Source organism: Cydia fagiglandana, chromosome 10 (assembly GCF_963556715.1).
Source record: "Cydia fagiglandana chromosome 10, ilCydFagi1.1, whole genome shotgun sequence".
NCBI classification, from domain to species: domain Eukaryota; kingdom Metazoa; phylum Arthropoda; class Insecta; order Lepidoptera; family Tortricidae; genus Cydia; species Cydia fagiglandana.
Window position 1 is genome coordinate 9,325,702 of NC_085941.1, and position 20,404 is coordinate 9,346,105.

Sequence of the window (20,404 nt, forward strand, 5' to 3'; positions counted from 1 at the left end):
CCCGTTATGGTAGAAGTTCCAAACTTTGCTATAACTGCCCAAATACTAAACAAACAAGTTTTTGCAGTAATTTTTTAGCAATACACGGTATCGGTTTCCTTTTTAAAAAATCTGATAACCATCAAGACCAGGTCAACACTACTAATGTACTGTCGGAAACTTACCAAAATTGTTAAATTCGCGCTTCGAAAATTATAAGAAACAACTCATATTATTATTCTCTCGTCCTATTTTGTGTAGCAACCGAAATTTTCCATTTCCGGAATGAAAAATTCCTTTATTCTCTTTGACAACACTTTTACCTGATATTTCTGCATATGTGTTGGCTTCACTTACCTATGAACCTCTACCAATGATGAACCAACGAAAACAATTCGTGTAAACAATACTGCGGAAAGAAGATAATAAGTATATTCGGATGTAGTATCGATATGTTTCCAGACATCACAGCCCTCGATCAGGAAGAAATGCGTGTGATTTTATCTCACTGATTAACTGTACATATTTACACACAAATGGTAATTTATAACATGACTTCAACAATGCGTTCCGGGTTAGACTTTATTATTTAGGGACGACATTGAACGCACCAGTCCAGCTCATTCAGACCTTTATTTGTTATGATTTTATTATTTATTCTGTGTTCACTTAAACTGGTTGTCAAGTAATTGTGAATGCACAATCCTTTTACGTGGATGTCGAGTGACGTGGGATTTGTGCTGCCTTCTAACAAATTGTTATCGTTAACGTCAAAGGACGTAGTACCTATGCGGAAATGTAGGAAATGCGGACGTCATTTGAAAACAATCAAAAGTCTAGATGAATCAATGCCAGGTACATTAATTAGGCCATATGTTTGTTTAAATATTCATTTGTTTTTTTTAACTTCTTTCATAGGACATAGGGACATAGGGATCAGTATCAATTGATATAGCCTTTATGACTATTTTAATAGCCATACTTAAACCTTTGATTATTTTTGTCTTATAAGTTTATATATTTCCGAATATTTTAAAAGTAGTTTACCTACTTACTTTCTGCCTTCAAGGCATGTTTCTGAATCACTTGCAATTTATTTTTTAATAGTGCAGCTGAAACAATTTCAGCTCGTAACAGGGGTCTAATGTCACCTTTTAAGAATGAGGCCGATTCTGTTTTAAATTTTGATAAAATCGTCATCTTGTTTTGACACCAACTAGCGTTAGCCGCTAAGGCTAATCGGTACTTGCAAAATTCTATCAAGAGTTGTCCTATTATGCACTCATATGTGCACATTGGAAGGCTAATGACATGATTATATCAAAACAATTTGTGTCTGCCTGATACTTAATGTATTTTCTACTTTCTTATTGCATGTTTAAAACAACCGCATTTAGAAACCTAATTTCGCACAGCAAAATAAGACAAAAACAATATAGCGCGTCCATTGCGGAACCGTAGAAAATCGGTGTTACCATATTAGAAAAGTGTGCGTATTTGTTTCAATAATCGATGTCGTGCTCTAGATTTCAAGTATGTCAAACATTGCAAGATGCGTAGCGTTACTAGCGTTAATATGGATGGTCCAAATTAGCTTGTGCTATACAACGGAATTGGTCCTACTCTTACAGTTTAAATACTATTTTGTATATTGTGCTGGATAATTTACTTACGGAACGCTACTATCACTTATGAAATCCTAAAATAGATAGACTAGAAATTTACATACGTAATGTAAAAAATGTCTGCAGAAAACCATCTAGATAGTTACGAAGAAGTTACGAAACAAGAATTAAATCTGCGTAAACGAAGCACTATATTTATGTATATTATCGCACCGGAAACTGCAAGATAATCATTTTAGCTAGATGCCTTAGGCAGGCAGTAAATACCGTACATTAATAAAAGGAAGTATTCAGTGCTAGAGAAGAGCGCTGGTGGCCTAGCGGTAAGAGCGTGCGACTTGCAATCCGGAGGTCGCGGGTTCAAACCCCGGCTCGTACCAATGAGTTTTTCGGAACTTATGTACGAAATATCATTTGATATTTACCAGTCGCTTTTCGGTGAAGGAAAACATCGTGAGGAAACCTGCATACATCTGCGAAGAAATTCAAAGGTGTATGTGAAGTCCCCAATCCGCACTGGGCTAGCGTGGGGACTATAGCCCAAGCCCTCTCGCGCTCGAGAGGAGGCCTGTGCCCAGCAGTGGGACGTATATAGGCTGAGATGATGATGATGATGATGATTCAGTGCTAGTAGTATGAAGAACGAATAAATGTTTACAATTACTTGTAAATACACTGCGGAAATTATTTTTGTAATTCTTTGCACATCTTTTCGTAATTTATATTTAACTACGTTATTATTAGACACGATGAACATGTAAATATTGAAACAATTTACATAATAATATAAGTGTGTAGTGCACGATTCTAATAAATTTTATACTTTATTTTTATGTAGTACCTAGATAGGCAACTAAAATACGCATAGTCACTATTCTGTAATTGTACCTGGTGGCCACAAATAATTTAACTTGGTACATAGTATTATTGCTCAATGTATAAAAATACGCTGAGAACTTGTACTTACCTGCAAATACGACTACAATCCTGTAATGACATCTTTAAATGTCACAGTTCTTAGCGTAGCGTAGTATTTTGCTATAGGAGCCCGGAACAACTGGACTACGCAGTTAAGTTTTTACGAAAGCTACTATTACGCAGTTATCAGCAATTTACGAGTATAAACCTAAGTACAATTAAAACATTTAGAACTTTATTAAACCGGCAACATGGTACAGTCAGCGTCCATATAGTGACGAGTAAAATATCACGGAAAAAAAACTTGATAAGTAGTTCGCGTTTAAAATTAGATATCTAGTAGTAGTAAGCAACAGGTTAATTGTTAAAACAGTTATGTTTTTATTAAGCTACTATACTTTTAACGCATAGTCTGATCTGATCAAACTTGACTTTATCAAAGTTGACTGTACCTATAAAGTGAGCGGGCAACATACTTTTACCAATTGTTTTAAGTAATGTGATCACTGATCATGCATCTACGACTTTTACGAGTATTACGTACTTACGGTCGAGCGACTGCAACCCATACATTTTAGGTACCAGGTTAGGGTAATTTTAATAATTATGGTCGCAGTCGAATTGTCGCAGTATTTCGACAGTGCCTAAAAAGTTCTCAAGCAGCGCTTCCATGAATTATGGAGACATTATTCTAGAGTTCCTATTTCGAGATAAATGCAGAGTTGCATAGGTTTGAACCACTTATGTCATCAACGTGTACGAATGGTTTAGCAATTCGTGTGGAAACTGTCAACCCGTTAAACGATGACCTATCGCCCACACTGTTAACTGTACATCGGTGGACCTTATGCCTTTTGTAATAAGGTCCACCTATGTACAGTTAGGAGTGTTGCTGTTTGTACGTAACTACGGAAAAGCGGGAAATTACTGCGACATGTAAAGTCTTCTTCGTTAAACGTACGAGTCGCATTAAACTAGTATGTTACGTATTGCTGCAATAAGTAAAAACCGGACAAGTGCGAGTCGGATTCACCCAATGAGGGTTCCGTACGTTTTAGTATTTGTTGTTATAGCGCCAACAGAAATACATCATCTATCACGGTTCATGAGATACAGCCTGGTGACAGACACAGACAGACGGACACTGGAGTCTTAGTAATAGAGTCCCGTTTTTACCCTTTGTGTACGGAACCGTAAAAACAGATACCTATAAGTACCTACCTACTTATCTGTTACATATTTACATATAAGATAAAATAGTCAAGTGAAGTCATTTTTGGACCCTATTATGTGTATGACATAGATATAGAAACAAGTGATATTGCATAATTTTGTAATTAGTAATATTAGTATACACATTTTACCATCGTAATTGTTCCAACTTTTTTGTGATCAGTAAAAATTGAACATTATTGGTTACTTACTGGCTATTGGTTTGAAAGAGACCGCGCGATGCGTCACCTACGCAACACAGCGTACAGTAGGTACCTATATTAGACAACATTTCAAAATACCTACTAAACTGCTCTATTTTATTTTTAATGTCGCATTAAATAAACAAAGAAGAAACGCATAAGCAGTATAGATACGCACGCAGAGAAATCCAAATTCCTACGCAAATTGCGTATTACCTAGTCTGTCTTCTAATCTGATACAAAACGCACATTTCATTCAGAGTTACGTGAACAGACGTGACCAAAATTATTGCGTCGATCCTGCCACGTCTCTCATAAGGCGTCTATTCGATCTAGCCTCGTTATACCCTAACCCTAGCTTTCTCCTGACCTTTGGCACAGTTTCAAAACACTGCCTTGTTTTCCTAACAAAAATGCAGATTTGTTTCAAATTCCCCTCTAGGTTAAAGGTTATAAAGATCAGCGGTTATCGTCACATATTTATAATATTTACGAAATAAAGGTTGATAATTATGAATATATTCAACGTAATCGTAATCTTCAGCAACATGCTTCGATATTGCGTTCGAATGTGATTATGTTCTTGATTCAAAATTTAAATAATTGGCCAAGCACGAAGTCAAGACTACGGTGTTCAGAGCACCGTACGACACATCCCTAGGTGGTTTTAAGTTTGGATACTAATACTAATTTATCCCATAAGTACATTTTATTGACTAGGAAATAAGAAGGTAATGTCTGGGAGCTCTGGGACCTTGGAGTTTGGACTTTTATTAAAGTCCTCTGGGCTAGTATAGGTAACGTAGAAGTTACAAAGCTTCTACCTTAGATATATTTTTTAGAGATTAAAGATTTTATTTACCACCTTGTCGGGTTGATTGTATATCCATACCAAATTACAGCTTTCGAACACTAACAATCAACCTCATCTTGGAGGTGAAAAGAGGAAAAATCGTAAGTCCCATTTCGGCCAACCGAAATCAAGAACGTTTATATAATATAGGCCTAATACCGTTTATCTAAAACGTTTGGTGAAGGCACATTTCTAGTAGAAACAAATTATTATGAATTTCTCTGTAATTTGTACAAACCATTTCGTAAACTGACATTCCGCTAAACTGTTGTTTTTACATCTTACTAGCATCCATAACATATTGAAGTATGATATTCTTCCACTTGTCTGAACATTTTCATTATTATTGATTCTTTTTTTGTGAGAATGGCTTTTTCTGCCACGGTACTTTGCCAATTATTGATTTTTTCAAACACCAAAATAGTTGACAATTTAATATACGTCAGAGTTGACAGGCAACTTCGAGCATGAAAAACTAAATCCGTCAAAAATACTGGGTATACATACAACCTCATAATCTTTGATATAGTCGCAATTGTTGTACTTATTTTAAACTTGTAGACTGGGCAGGCACGACTCAAAAAGGAATAATATTACAATTAAGTCTGTGATTCGGCATTTCTCGGTTTTTGACGTTAGGCTTGTTTCTGACTCAAAATATAATTAACGTAAAGTATTAATCAATTTGCTCATGTTTCATATAAGTCACAGAAATAAGTACCTAATAATAAATGTCTAAGTTTTAGTACAAGTAGGGTAACTGCGTCAGGTTGCCGTCCAGTACCTGTTTCCGTCCACTTGGCGGAGTTGCTACAAAGAATTGCGTATAATTTGAATATAAACCTAACTTACCGGACAATTTTGGACTTATTGTACATCAGTTTTTAAAAGCAAAAATATTTTAGTAGAACTGGAATTCATGAGTACCAAATCTTAACTGACATTTTTGTCACTCAAACAAGTTTGATCAAGATCGGCTTACTTTATATTTCGTCAACTTTACCTTTGTTTCCAAAAACTGTGAATTGTGAATTTTAATTTTTTTTTCGTCACAGAACAGTATCTAGTTGCTGCTCTCACCGATCGGTTCAAAAATATACATACTTTATACAATTAATACATAAATGTAATGGTACTTAATGAAAAGGAATAGGTACTGTTTCGACGAATCAGATACTCTCAGTAAAATCTATAGGTAGATGACGCCATAGCTGTTAATAAGTATTGAATGACTTTATTATCTCTATTCGCTTTACTAACTCTATGTGCCCTAATGTGAAAAAAAACACAACGACAGTGAAGAACGGAATTCTTAATTTAAATTTAAACTGATAAACTCCAATAATAAAATATGATTCTTACTGAGCACACTGCGATAGTCCATTGGTTGGAAAGCCCGTTCGAAATTTAAACTTATTTGCTTTTAATAAGGCTTTTTTTTATTTTAATAAGGTTGCATTTTGCAGATCTTTTACTCTCTCATACTTATAGTAGGCTATTCAGGAAAAAAATGAAATATCTCACAAAAGTAAGTAAGTAGAATTAAACTTTGTATCAAAGACATAAGTCATAAATTTCAATGTCAAAGTTTTAAGTAAGGATCTTTCTAACTAAAACTACTTCTTAATATGAATGACCAGTGTAAGCATCAGTTAGCTAGCCCTAAGCAACCAAAGATCAGGCTGCAGTTTAAAAACTAATAAAGTTAGAGTTAACCTGATAATTTTCCCGCCGTCTCCATAGTCGTTTTAGTTGGATATTGACTGGTCAGCTGCCTGTTAGCTATAGTTTTCCCGAAAATCGCCAGGACAGAGGTGAAAATTTTTGTATGAAAACTTGCAACTTTAAATGCATTTTTTATCGAAACTATTGCATTCTAAAATGAAGTCAAAATCAGTCCATCGACTCAATTTTTTGCAAGCTTTCTAATGGTACCTCACACGATTCTTACAATTGAAAATAAAATTCAGCCTACCCCTCTTAACCCCTAAATTTCCCCCTAAAATCAGAAATAAGCAGTTTCGACTTATTCACAGTGTTAGTGATGGTACTTGCCATAACTATTCCAAATTTCAGGTACCTACATCAAACGGTCTTTGAGAAAAACGCATTTAACCGATTTGCAAGACCGAAGTGATCCCATAAGAGCACCGTGAACAAAGTTTTGTACGGTGCTCTAAAAAGGCAACCGCAAACCACAGTGGTCACTTCACTGACCAGTACTTAGGAATGACATAACCGTTGAGTAAATTTTCTCCGGTCCAAAAGGCTCAGACGTAGTAATTCATTCAGCCAGCCAACATAGGTACCCACAGTGGGACAATAATTATGCTTGGACTTACGGCACCGAACGTAATGGTAGAACTTCTACCGTAGAGATTTGTTAAAGTTATTAACTTTAATAAATGACAGTAAGTGACAATTAAACAAATTGTAATTACAAAACTAAACTTAGAGCTTTTATTGAAGTCTAGTTATAAAAATTGTAATTGTGATGAATGAAGGTATCAGAAATCGTAATGCACCAATAACCAATAATAAATACTAAGCTACTTCTAAATGTCTAATGTTGCTTTAACAACTAAAGAGTAGAATAGGACACCTACAAATAGCGTAAATTGGCGTCCTCCTGATGTACCTAATAATTTACCCACTCTTCGAACTCATTATCCGTCATTAACGCTTATTGGCTTCTTATGGCTATACTATTCATATAAGGATTTGATTGAAAGCTAAAGTTGAGAAATTCACTCAGGAAACAATGTCGAGCCGAGTTTCTCAATTTATTGAATAACGGCCTAATAAAGATTTACATTTTGATAAAGTCATTTTGCACGCCTCGCATTTCCTTATAAGAATATACGAAACATCTTCAATTTTAATTTACTAACACCAATAAATTATACGAGTGATTTATAAGTTTCTGGACAGGCTAACGAGAGTGTTTTAGATACTTTGTGTTTATGTTAGGGTCTGGTTAGGTGCCTCTCTTCAATTGTAATTTACTAACACCAATAAATTATACGAGAGATTTATAAGTTTCTGGACAGGCTAACGAGTGTTTTAGATACTTTGTGTTTATGTTAGGGTCTGGTTAGGTGCCTATTTTTGTTGATGGTACCTACGTTTATTTACATTTTGAACTACAAGGTCTAAAAATTATTACAAATGTATATTCAGGAAACGTTTTATATTCCGGTAGCTAAATTATTCCGTTTGAAAGACAATGAGCGTCATAAAACATGTGTTTTTATTATAGCGTGTCGCAAATAAGTCGAAACGTCACCCCCCACACCCACGCAGCAAAGAACTTAATTTACAAGTGTAATCAAAACAATGCATACATGCATTATGTATTAACAGCCGCAATCTCCGTTACAACATATCAAACCTACATACGTCAAGCATCGTATTGTCTTACCTTATCAAGGTCTTTTAATTTTTTTTTTGGCATTTTAGACAACGTTGACTGACGTTAAATCTGTTTGTTTCAGATGACGCAACGGATCTCAGTGCAGAGTCGTCCGAGATTGTCCCCGAGGTGGTAGCGGCGCCGCATCAGCAGTGGCAAAATCAACAGCATGAGCCTCAATCTGCGGCTTCGACGGCCGTCCAGACCGACCACTCGATCGAGCTCGTCGGCGGCTCACAGACTTTCTTTCCCTCCTTCGCAAACCTCTTCGAACCTCAACAGCAAAGCGGCTACAGAATAGGCGGTTTTGGAAATCAAGAGACGGCGTACAGCCAGAAACCGCAATCGTACAGATCGTTGCTAAACTACCCCTTGTTTGGAAACTACAGAAGTCTTGATGGTTTCGGAAAGCAGAATAGCGTTGCTTCAGCGCCTTTAGTAGATGCAAGCTCTAGCTTGCTTGGCTCAGGAAACTTTGGAATCATTAGAGGAGGAACTTTCTTCGCCCAAAACGATGAGGACACCGACGATTTCCACGACAGCTTCAACTCATTCTACAACAATGGCCATGGCCGACCGTCTCTCGGATCAGGCTACATAGCCAATCCTAGACCTAATTTCAATCAAGACCAGTTCGCTAACTTCAGAGACTTCGCCGACATCAACTCTCCATCCAACTCCGCTTACTCACATTTCGTCGTCGTTTACGCCAACAAAAATGCAACGATGGACGAAATTAGCGAAGAAACTAGACGGGTCGTTTCAAAGCCTAAAAACATTATAGAGACATTAGAACGTCTAGACGACCCTAAGCCGCCAAAGATTACGAAATCTAAAGCGAAGTTAGCAGCAACAAAGCAAAAGTTTAACAAAAAGGAGCAGTGGAAGAAAGCGAACTCGAAACATATAAGTCCAAAGCACGATCCGGAAGAGCCGTTGCTAGCTTTAAGCTAAAACCAGTGTAAATACAAAGACTTGCGTTACGTAAGTGATTGAAGTAGGTACCAGTAGAAAAATGGTGTGACAAGTGCGTCGAGTGTTGAAACGCCGCTGCCTAAATTTAATTTGTGTGTTGTCTGTAGTCTACTTGTGTAAGCGATATGAGCTGTTATGTGAAGATGGGTGAATGCGCGCGGTTTGCTATTGAATGATGATTCAAATAATAAATTAAATTAAGAACCTTAATTAAGCTTCTAGTTTCATTTTCATACCTCCTTCAATTAATCAAGCTAAGAGATGTGTAACTAGCAATGTAATTTACAGGTGTTGTAAGCAGATTGCTGGTTACAAAATTGAACTAGATCGAATATCTACGTTTGCTATTGATAAAGCAAGCATAATATCTCGGCGAAACTTTCGAATTATCTATTCAAGGTTTCGACTGTTTAGTTTATCCTCTAGCCGCCCAGAGACCTATAAAAAAGGTCTCCTGTCCATTCTAATTTGAACTTTATATTGACAAAATAAAATTTCATTCTGCTTGGCAAGGATTAACGCATGGGCGGCTAGAGGTTAAAGACAAGTGAGTAACACTTAGCCAGTTTACTGGCATTCTAAAAGTCTGCACTGCACTTATTTGAGTGGGGTTTTTGTGTGTAAATATTATTATATATCAATATTAAGAGGGCGTAGAGGAGGGTAAATTTTCAGATTCTGTCAAATTACCCCATTTCACGCACAAACGCAGCTCACGCACACTACCTCAATTTACTGGGACAGGTCAGTGACCCCTAATGTTTTTTTAAAGGTGCTGTTTCGAGTTTAGTGTTAACTACTGACCTCCTTTGAGGAATTAAAACTGTCAAACTTTCCTTTGTGAGAAGACAGAGAAAAAACACTTTTTATATATAGCTTTCCTTGTTTGTTCATGTCATGTCATAGGTATGTGACGTATTAGGTAATTATTTATTTTCGTTGTTGACTTTTGTATTAAGATAGGTACAAACGGCGACGCTCTTAACTGTCCATCGGTAGACCTTATGCCTTTTGTAATAAGGTTTACGAACTGTCAGTTAACAGTGTGGTGGTGTGCGATGGTAAGTATGCGGTTTGTAGACATAGACCAAATTAAAACTAGGAGTTTTATTATTAAAGATATAAGAAATCGTCTATTTTACCTACTCGAAGTGAACTACTTATATCTAAAATTATGAATGCAGGTACTACGCTTATACTTTTGTAAGCCAGTAAGTGATGCTTACTTAAAACTTATCGGGAAATCAAAAAACTCATAATTACCTATATTAAAATATTTAAATTTACTATTCCATCTCATACGTTCAATAAGGCCCGGGACCGGGCCTTGTCACCTGCACTGACAGAGGGCCTTTTTAGCCCCACATAATATTAAAGAACTGTGTCCCGGATAGTATGGGTTCTGGGCCATGACCATGACGCGTCCCGAAGTAACTTATACAGGGCGTAATCGTTAAGTGTAGCCAGGCTATAATTTCGTAAATATAACAGATATCAGAAAACTTCAAATTGTTATCGAAAGTGCGTTACCCAATGAGTAAAATTACATTAAGGGGTCATCCATTAATTACGTCACACGTTTGGGGGGGGAGGGGGTCAAGAAAATGTGACATGTTGTGACATGGGGAGGGGGAGTCACAAACACTGTGACGTCACTTTAACTTCATCACTATTCATCAGTAACCGAAAATTAATTTATATTTTTTTATTCGCAGTACATTTAAATAATGAGGTTTTGGAAGTATGTAGGTAATTTTCGTTCCTAATTGGTTTTGTGTTATAAAATTATATATATTTATTTTACCAAAAATATATTTTTTTTAAATAATGCCGAGTTAGTACTGCCCATTTCGTTGAAAACAAAATTACCTAAAATGTGACGTCACACCAGGTGGGGAGGGAGTTGCAAAATGTGACCAAGTGTGACAAGGAGGGGGGGAGGGGTCAAAAAACCTAGAAATTAATGTGACGTAATTAATGGATGATTCCTAATAACTTTTTAAAATAAAAGCAGAAATATCCCAAACATTAACGTCAAACCCTCCCATACATTTAGTACGACGACTCACCCCTCACTGTAATAAAATAATAAAACTACCGTTTATGAAATAATAGTTTTATTATTTTATTACAGTGAGGGGTGAGTCGTCGTACTAAATGTATGGGAGGGTTTGACGTTAATGTTTGGGATATTTCTGCTTTTATTTTAAAAAGTTATTAGGAATCATCCATTAATTACGTCACATTAATTTCTAGGTTTTTTGACCCCTCCCCCCCTCCTTGTCACACTTGGTCACATTTTGCAACTCCCTCCCCACCTGGTGTGACGTCACATTTTAGGTAATTTTGTTTTCAACGAAATGGGCAGTACTAACTCGGCATTATTTAAAAAAATATATATTTTTGGTAAAATAAATATATATAATTTTATAACACAAAACCAATTAGGAACGAAAATTACCTACATACTTCCAAAACCTCATTATTTAAATGTACTGCGAATAAAAAAATATAAATTAATTTTCGGTTACTGATGAATAGTGATGAAGTTAAAGTGACGTCACAGTGTTTGTGACTCCCCCTCCCCATGTCACAACATGTCACATTTTCTTGACCCCCTCCCCCCCCAAACGTGTGACGTAATTAATGGATGACCCCTTAATGTAATTTTACTCATTGGGTAACGCACTTTCGATAACAATTTGAAGTTTTCTGATATCTGTTATATTTACGGAATTATAGCCTGGCTACACTTAACGATTACACCCTGTATATCATTAGATAGTTCATAGCCTATATCTATCGAATATATCGTTCTTATGAGCGTATTTGGTGGGCATACCTTATAAGTTTCAGTACAGGAAAAAGTACATATGAGGTGTACTTTTAATTGTTAGTACAATCGGTATCAAATAGATAGTGACGGCCAAAGTGACCAAATATAGCTATAGGATCTAAATGTGAACGAATAGGGTTAGGTGAGGCATATAAGGCCCACCTTTATTTTAACTGAAATAGTTTTATAAATAATCAGGATATTATTACCAATTCAATTCAATATAGATTTCTCATTTGTTCATGTTTCTTCATATACCAAAATAGTTATAATAATATTCCGGCGCTTTTGAAAAATACACGTTTTATAAAAAAACCATACCATGTTGGTTCGGAGCCGGGCCTTGTTACTTGCACTGTCAGTGTCAGTGTCTGAGTCATAGTACAAGTTCAAGAATAACAGAGAATATTACCGGGCCTTATTACCTTTTATCATGAATTAATTTCATCTTTAATTTAAATGGTCTAGTAAAATAAGGCCTACATGAGTCATGGAAAAACAAATTGTATTTTATTTAGAAAGTACCTATATGTTGTTCATAATCTTCAGTAAGCTGACCTCTAAGAGTCTATCTATTATAATAATTAATGTAGATTGACAGTTTACTTGGCAAATTGTACTTTTACCTTTAGGTTTTATGTCGGAAATATCTCACCCAATTTGTAATTAATGATGTTTACTGATTGTTAATCTTAAATATACCTACTTAATATTATGAAGGGCACTTATATTATTTTAGCGGACCGAACGGATGTATATTATTGTGGACCACTTTTTTATTTAAATAATTAAATTGTAATTCATTTCAAAAAAGGTTATTACAATTAGGGATATAAGTAGATACCTCACCTATCTTATTACAAAGCATTACAAAAATGTCCAAAGGCCAAAGCCACGCTGATAAGCCATAAGACCTTAAAACCTATAAACGACCTCATAAACATAAACGTTCACTGAAAAAAACCAAAGGCATTTCTCATAATTTTATTTCGTTACTGAGTTATCGTTTTGCACCGAATATCAATGAAATAAAAGCACAGTTGTTGTTTGATAGATACATTTATATAAACATCGTCACATGAAACCAATATAGGTACTCGTAAAACAGACCACTGCTGGTATTGGCTTTAAATATCGTTCTTTCAACTGATAATATAGCCACAAAAACTCGCTGAGACTGCAGGTCGAGTCTTGATTTCAATTTCTTGATGATATATCATTGAATTAACTTTCAGAGCTCGTGATAGCTCTTAGAATAGCAACAGAACTAGTTAAAAACTAAGAATTTTATTGCTGAAATTATGTGAACAACATTGCTCCGTCTTCATAAATAAAATTTTAATAATTTATATTGCTTAGGCTAAAATGTGAAGAATTTTGTTGATAAATTGTTTATCTAGTATATTGACATTATGTCATATATGTTTTTAAAATGACGTAACATGAATACCAGCACAATGAAAATTTATTCCAATAAGAAATAACAAATCTTCAAACTTTTTTCATTTTAAGAGAATTAGGAAGAAGCTAATTACACTGATTTGGTTGTATTCATATATTTTATTAAATAATTTGTTATATTTTTTAAGTATTATGACTTGTGAATAAAAAGATGTCGAAATTTTTATGACTCTAGATCTCCGTGTGACGTTATTTATTTACCCTATTTATTTTGAACACAGTTTTTCACTGGTATCATCATTCGTATACGGATATGAATTTCAAACTGTCAAACTGGGAGATCCTGGTACGCGTCCGCTTTGAACCAAGCCCAGCGGGCATCTGATTGAAAGGAGAATTTGACAGATATGGCGGATGTATGGAAATTTTACGAAAGTTTACGTTTACGATTGAATTTCTCTGTAGCCTTTAAGAGGAAAAATAGGAAAAGCCTGATTCGTTGTAGTCCAGTTATCTGGCTTTCGAAATCACTCGATTTTATAGCATGAGCATCGATTTTTTTATACAAATTTTACTAAACGCTGACACTCGTTCATCTCGTTTTAGGTACAACTTTGCATAGGTGTATTTATTATATTGTAAAATATTTCAGATTTTCAAGGGTGATTCGTTGTAAACACACTCTTTGGGATAATAATGACATTTATTATAATTTTTTTTATCAAGAGATGTGAACGCTAGCGACTAAACGGTGACTGCCTTTTTCGCTGATTTTGCTCGATGCAGTCTTAAGTATTTCACTCCCTATCAATGTATATCTCTCCAACTAGATCTAAGGATATTGAAAAAAAAAAAAAAAGGTTAAAATGTAGGTAGATAGGTATCTCTTTAAATAAATAACAGGTACTAACAGCTTAAAAGAACTCTTGCATGTAGTTGCTATATGTGCTTGTATTATTTTGGATTTGAATAACTTGATTATTCATTCTATATGTAACTATAGGTACATACAAGACGCTTCTTTAAGCCTACCTACCTACCTACATAAATAGTACCTACACTTGTAAACGTTTTAAGTAAAATCGGAAGCCTGTGACTTGAAAGGGCATTAACGATATGGGAATGTTTAGATTGATTCATTGACGAAGACGCATGGTTTGCTTCATAATTTCAAATTATATTCGCTAACTGTAGAGTTAAAGTTTAGTTATGGCAAATCTCGTCACCGTGAATGACACTTTCTAAAAGTGCCTATTAAAGTAAATCCTTTCCCCTTGACTTCATTTGAATGATATTCTTAAGCTATGTCTGTTATGGTTCCACCTGCGTAAGGTGTGCCTAAGAGAATCTTTTATTCAGTCACAAACTAACGTCAAGTTATTTGTGATGAAACCAATATGTTGTGTACCTATTTAAGCCTGCGCAAGGCTGCCATGTTTCCACCTGCGTAAGGTGTGCCAAAGAATCTTTGATTCATTCACAAACTGATGTCAAGTTACTGATGATGATATTACAACCTATATAAGCCTGCGCAAGGCATGTCAGAAATTAAATGATATGGTCATAACACAGGCGAGCGAGTAGGCCACAATCATAAAAATATAACAAAGATGAATATGTAAATACCTCCTTTTGGACAAAGGACAAGTGAAAAGGGTTCTAACAAAATAATGTTCTGGGTAAAAATCAATCGAAATAGGCTTCGTTATTCGAGGTTTCATTATTGTTTACCAATCTATTTTAAGGGTCCCGGACACCCTATTGGCTAAACTCAAAATTGGAATAATTAACATTTCTAAAATTATAATATAATAGATATGAAATAACCTAAGATATAAGCCTATCTCGACTCATTTTTATTTTAAAGATGAAAAAATCTTTGCACCCTAATATAAAATTGTGGTCTAGAGACGCTAAGCCTCATAACGTTGGTGGCATAGATAATACTAAGAGATTTAGTCACCTAAATTCGACCATAAGCCCAGACAGAATATTGATATTTAGAATAAGGTGTGGTCAATCCTCCAAGGTCCAGATAATCTGTGGACTCTAATTAAATCAGGCTCACTTAAGCTCACGACACAACATAGCTTACGGTTCAATTCTGAAATAAGCTATGTTTAATATCACTCATGGTGTGAAAATAAAATTACAAGAGCACAAACAGCCTGCTCAAGGTGTACAAAGGGTTCCGTTTAGCGGCCCTATGAATATCTAAAAACCTTTGAAGTCTATGCCTGCTATGACAGACTAGAAATTAATATAAATTATATTTGCCTCGAGAGCACTAGTCTTTCAGTTAACATTTTTACGAGTACCTACCTATGTAGGTACACGACATAACCAAGGTTAGGTACCTATTTAATTATTATATCCCTGACTGGCATGGTATATAGGAAAATTGTCATGTGCTGCACAAGCATGTTGGAAATAAAAATATACAAAACTGACCTAACGGGGCGTTTATGAATGATTTATTTTACATCCTTATGTCTGCTTTGTGAACCTTGAGGATTCGAACCACCTTGATCGTAAGTGCTCCTATGCACAGATTAAGTTTATTTTAAACTACCCATGCACTAATCTCATAGGCACGTGCTTCTATGCACGGACCAAATATTGTTATCACTTAATTCACTTATCATTATTCGTCATAGTTTGATACTATACGTTTAACAAATGTACCCACCGTGGAATGTAAGGTACCCAGTCATAAGGTTTTTAATAAACAGTGACTTAATGGTTTGCACGAACGATTCTAGTATAACTTCTGGGCGGTCACGTCTAGGGCATGACCCTCTAGTTCTCAATTTATACAAAATTATAGCATTGCGATACTGGTTGCTTTGCACAATGTGAAACAGCAGCAAGCCTTGCGAAAAGGCGAAGCTATTTTGAAAGGCGAGTACTTTTCAAAAATACATTGTAATATATATAAATATGTTTTTGTCGTGGAACAAGTACACCCAAACAAATGCAGTCATTTATTATAATATGTTGGCAAAACTCTGCAAAAGAGTTAGGTATATAGTCTGTCTGTACAGTGTAACTTGAAGGCATCAATGCACATGAATCTCTTGAAACATGGTGGATCAATTAATTTACACCCCGTTTGTGTCTTGCTCCTATTACCAAATCCACAAGTTAAGGACCTCAACCTATATATAGGTACCCTTCTTGCTCGAGACCTGTAAAAAATGTACACAATAATTTCATGCAGTCAAGTGTCGGAAAACTAGATCCACACACTTAGCGATATCGTGAATATATATCCATGAACTCTGTATATTGCCTCCCAGTAGGCGGGATGTTATTAGACTAACCTATATAGTAGGTAGTAGGCCAGAGATATAGTATACAAAAGTACACTGGCCCAAATTAAGTAATATTATATTTCAGAATATAAAATAATTTACAATCTTGCTACTATTGAAATATAAACAAGTAACAATTATCCTTAGTTCATAAGGAGGATAAGTATACCTAAATATCTAATAGATTCGACAAAGCGTTGATTCTAGCATTGGATAAAATAGGTCCCTCTTAAAGGGCCTCTGCGCTGTGGCTTTGGGGCCACAGGCGCCCGGCAAATGGTCGGGAACCCCCTGGTTTCCCACAGCAAATAATGTAAAATCACGAAATAAGCACATAAATTTGTATTTCGGTTAAAAGCACCTATGCGATGAGCTAGGGTTTCGAATTAAGTATCTGATTCCTTATAATTTACACACTGAATATTCAGAATTAAGCAATGTCTATGAATAGTTTACAGAAATTAAGCCACTTTAGCGGTCAGAACCAATAAAGTTTTAAGGCTTATGTCTACCAGTAGGCACCAGATAAAGTAAACCACTAAGAAACTACTCTTACTACATATATACAAATTATTGAGTAAAATTAAGGTTATGATAGCTAAACATGAATTTAATTAGAATGACTCTGCAAATATTATTGATAAAGTTCTGTGGCAATTCTACACAAGAACACCACAAAGCGTCATAACTAGTGCCACAGCGCAGTGAACAATGAGTGTTGTGGCTTAAGCTCTCATAGTAACCTTCACACTTTTAAGTAAGGTTTATTTATGTATGTACAGTGACTTGCGTTCTCGTTAGTAAAGCATATAAAAGAGTTAAATGCATTTTATAGCTATAACTATAACCTATAACCAAGTATATGGCTTACAGTCATTAAATAAATTTAGTGATTCCCTATGACATTTGAATAAGTACCTAATTTTATTAACTCTGTTTGTGGTGATAGTGATATAACGAATAATTAAAATATTCGTCTACCTAATCCCGAGGGATTCTGGAAATAAGAAAGGTCCTGTCCTTGTTATATTCCTGCAACTGCTTACTTTACTATTATAGATAATTATTATCAAATTTGATAATAATTGCGACTTATAAATAAAAACTACTCTAGTACTTTATTATTTTTATCTTTTCATACTTGAATTACATCACTCCTTATAACAGATGTTGTATGCTCTTTGAAGAGTAGACTGACTTATCACATCTTCTTTTACCTAGTTTTCACATACCTACATTTAAGTAATTATGTATAGCACCCTTGTGGTGACTCACTTATTCTTTTTGAACATTTATAAGTACATTAAGTACGTATATAAAATGTTAAGTTAGTATCATAATATAATGGAATATCAAATTGTATGCTTTACTAAATACCTCTCTCCTCACAGGTGTTAAAATAAAGGGTGTACTGCATAATTAATTAAACACTCATAATATAATAATATTACATATACATAATAAGTACATGTATAATCACATTGGCTTGGCGTCTTCCCACCACCAGGCGATAACAAACACGTCTCAATATTATTATTAGGTTCCGAATAGCGGTACAGTTGTTTAATGACAGCGTTTTACACAAAAATAAAACGCTAATTAAATAACTTACCCTATTCGGAACCTAAAGTTTTAATCCTGCCTGGTGTAAATATGTATAATTTTGAGACAATGAGTTGGAAATTAGTTTTTGCGACAACCGCCAAAAAGCAAACTGCTGTGTGGTGGGAGTGTGGGAGAGAGAGGGACGTATATGCTAGAAAAGGACAATACGACCGACAACAGGGTTGCCATTCTCAATATTATTATTAGGTTCCGAATAGGGTAAGTTATTTAATTAGCGTTTTATTTTTGTGTAAAACGCTGTCATTTTAAAAAGAAAATGGCTATCTATTAATTTAAAAAACCGGGCAAGTGCGAGTCGGACTCGCGCACGAAGGGTTCCGTACCATAATGCAAAAAAAAAAACGGTCACCCATCCAAGTACTGACCACTCCCGACGTTGCTTAACTTTGGTCAAAAATCACGTTTGTTGTATGGGAGCCCCATTTAAATCTTTATTTTATTCTGTTTTTAGTATTTGTTGTTATAGCGGCAACAGAAATACATCATCTGTGAAAATTTCAATTTTCTGTGAAATTTGACAATTTAAAGTACTAGGTATGCATATGTTTAAATTTAAATTATTTAAAAATGGAGAATTTAAAGCTTATGTATATATATATATATATATATATATATACATATATATATATATATATATATATATATATATATATATAGGTATCTTAGGTATTCTATTCTGTTTATGTACAAAATATATAAACAATAAAATTTTATGATAGCTTTACAATATTAGTTGCCAACTTATTATTTTAGACGCCGACCTATCAATTCAAGTTCCCTATAATATTTTTGGGTGGCTTGATTTTGCTGCCAGTTTTTTAATAATATGATGCTTAAATTTGAGGCGAATATAAATTTATTGGTACTAAAATATTAATGCTCAACCAAATTATATTATTATATGCCCAGTGAAAGTTCCTGTTTAATATTTTAGTTGCCCGGTTAATAATAAGCCTTTAAATTCTACTTATATAATTGAAAATGAGTGGTCAATAGCACTCGATTCACCATTTCTATCGCTCGTATTTCTAAAGTCAGCATTTCGCCATTTTCCACAGATTTTTTAATGACGAAATCGAGCGATTGAAATTCAAAAATCGCCCCCCTGGCGGAAAATGTTGAGGATTAAGTAATAATAAATGGACATTTATTACACAAATGAATCAATCCTTAACCCGCCAATTAATCCTAATCCTAAGCCCGCCGCACAAAAGAATAAACCCTTACCAACTAAATATTCGAACATGACTTTACCCTATTTGCAGTTTGCACACAGCACATAGTCATACTTTTAACTTTTTAGACTTAAACTAATAACGCATAGACAGATAGTCCCCATACGGTGAACCTGCCAAAAGTGAAGCCGAAACACGATGGATGTGTGCGTGCGACGCTCGTGTTTTACGCTCAGCAAACACACACATATATACAAAATATGTTGCCAGTATTCATTTACATCTCTCCAAGTAGGGGATTTTTAACAACATCCACACTTGGTTATTAATAATTAGGAAGTGTGTAGATTCGATTTTGTAGCAAAATCTTTTTGTTTATTTTGGGATTTATTGCATTTCTGTACTTTGTGAAATAAGGTTTAAATAAATAGCTGATAAGTTTTTACTAGTTTTATTTTTATTCAACAAAATAAAAGTGCATAAAATAATAAGAATACATTTAAATATGACAGAGCATATTCGACTGTGTTTAGTCGGTTTCCAATGTTTCCATATTGCGTCTTTCCGATTTTGTCTAATTTTTTTCCTTCCATCTCGCAGACAGCAGATCAGTCAGAAAACTGAAACGAACATTACACATAATAAAAATAAGAAAAAAACTAAGTACCTAAATAATTAACTTAATTATAATTTTCTACAATTATACAATGAAATTCAATTGAGCGTATTTATTTTAGAATGTAGACGTCATGTCCCATTTGGAGGAAAAAATATTCACTACACTGGCAACATTTAGAAGAAATGGCAGCTGACGAAAATTTGGATTTTTGTATTTACGATTATGTAAAAATATCACCTTAAACTCGGTACTTACG

The 20,404-nt window shown here is 34.8% G+C and overlaps 1 protein-coding gene across 1 annotated transcript in view; it reads left to right on the top strand.

Moving 5' to 3' along the window:
• The window catches only part of LOC134668119 (uncharacterized), a 78,791-nt gene extending 69,404 nt beyond the window's left edge, over positions 1-9,387 (top strand). The window contains exon 2 of the mRNA XM_063525620.1: positions 8,285-9,387. Within this exon, the coding sequence (XP_063381690.1) occupies positions 8,285-9,156 (872 nt within the window). The 3' untranslated portion in view covers positions 9,157-9,387. The remainder of the gene's footprint in view (positions 1-8,284) is intronic.
• The last annotated feature ends 11,017 nt before the right edge of the window (positions 9,388-20,404 follow it).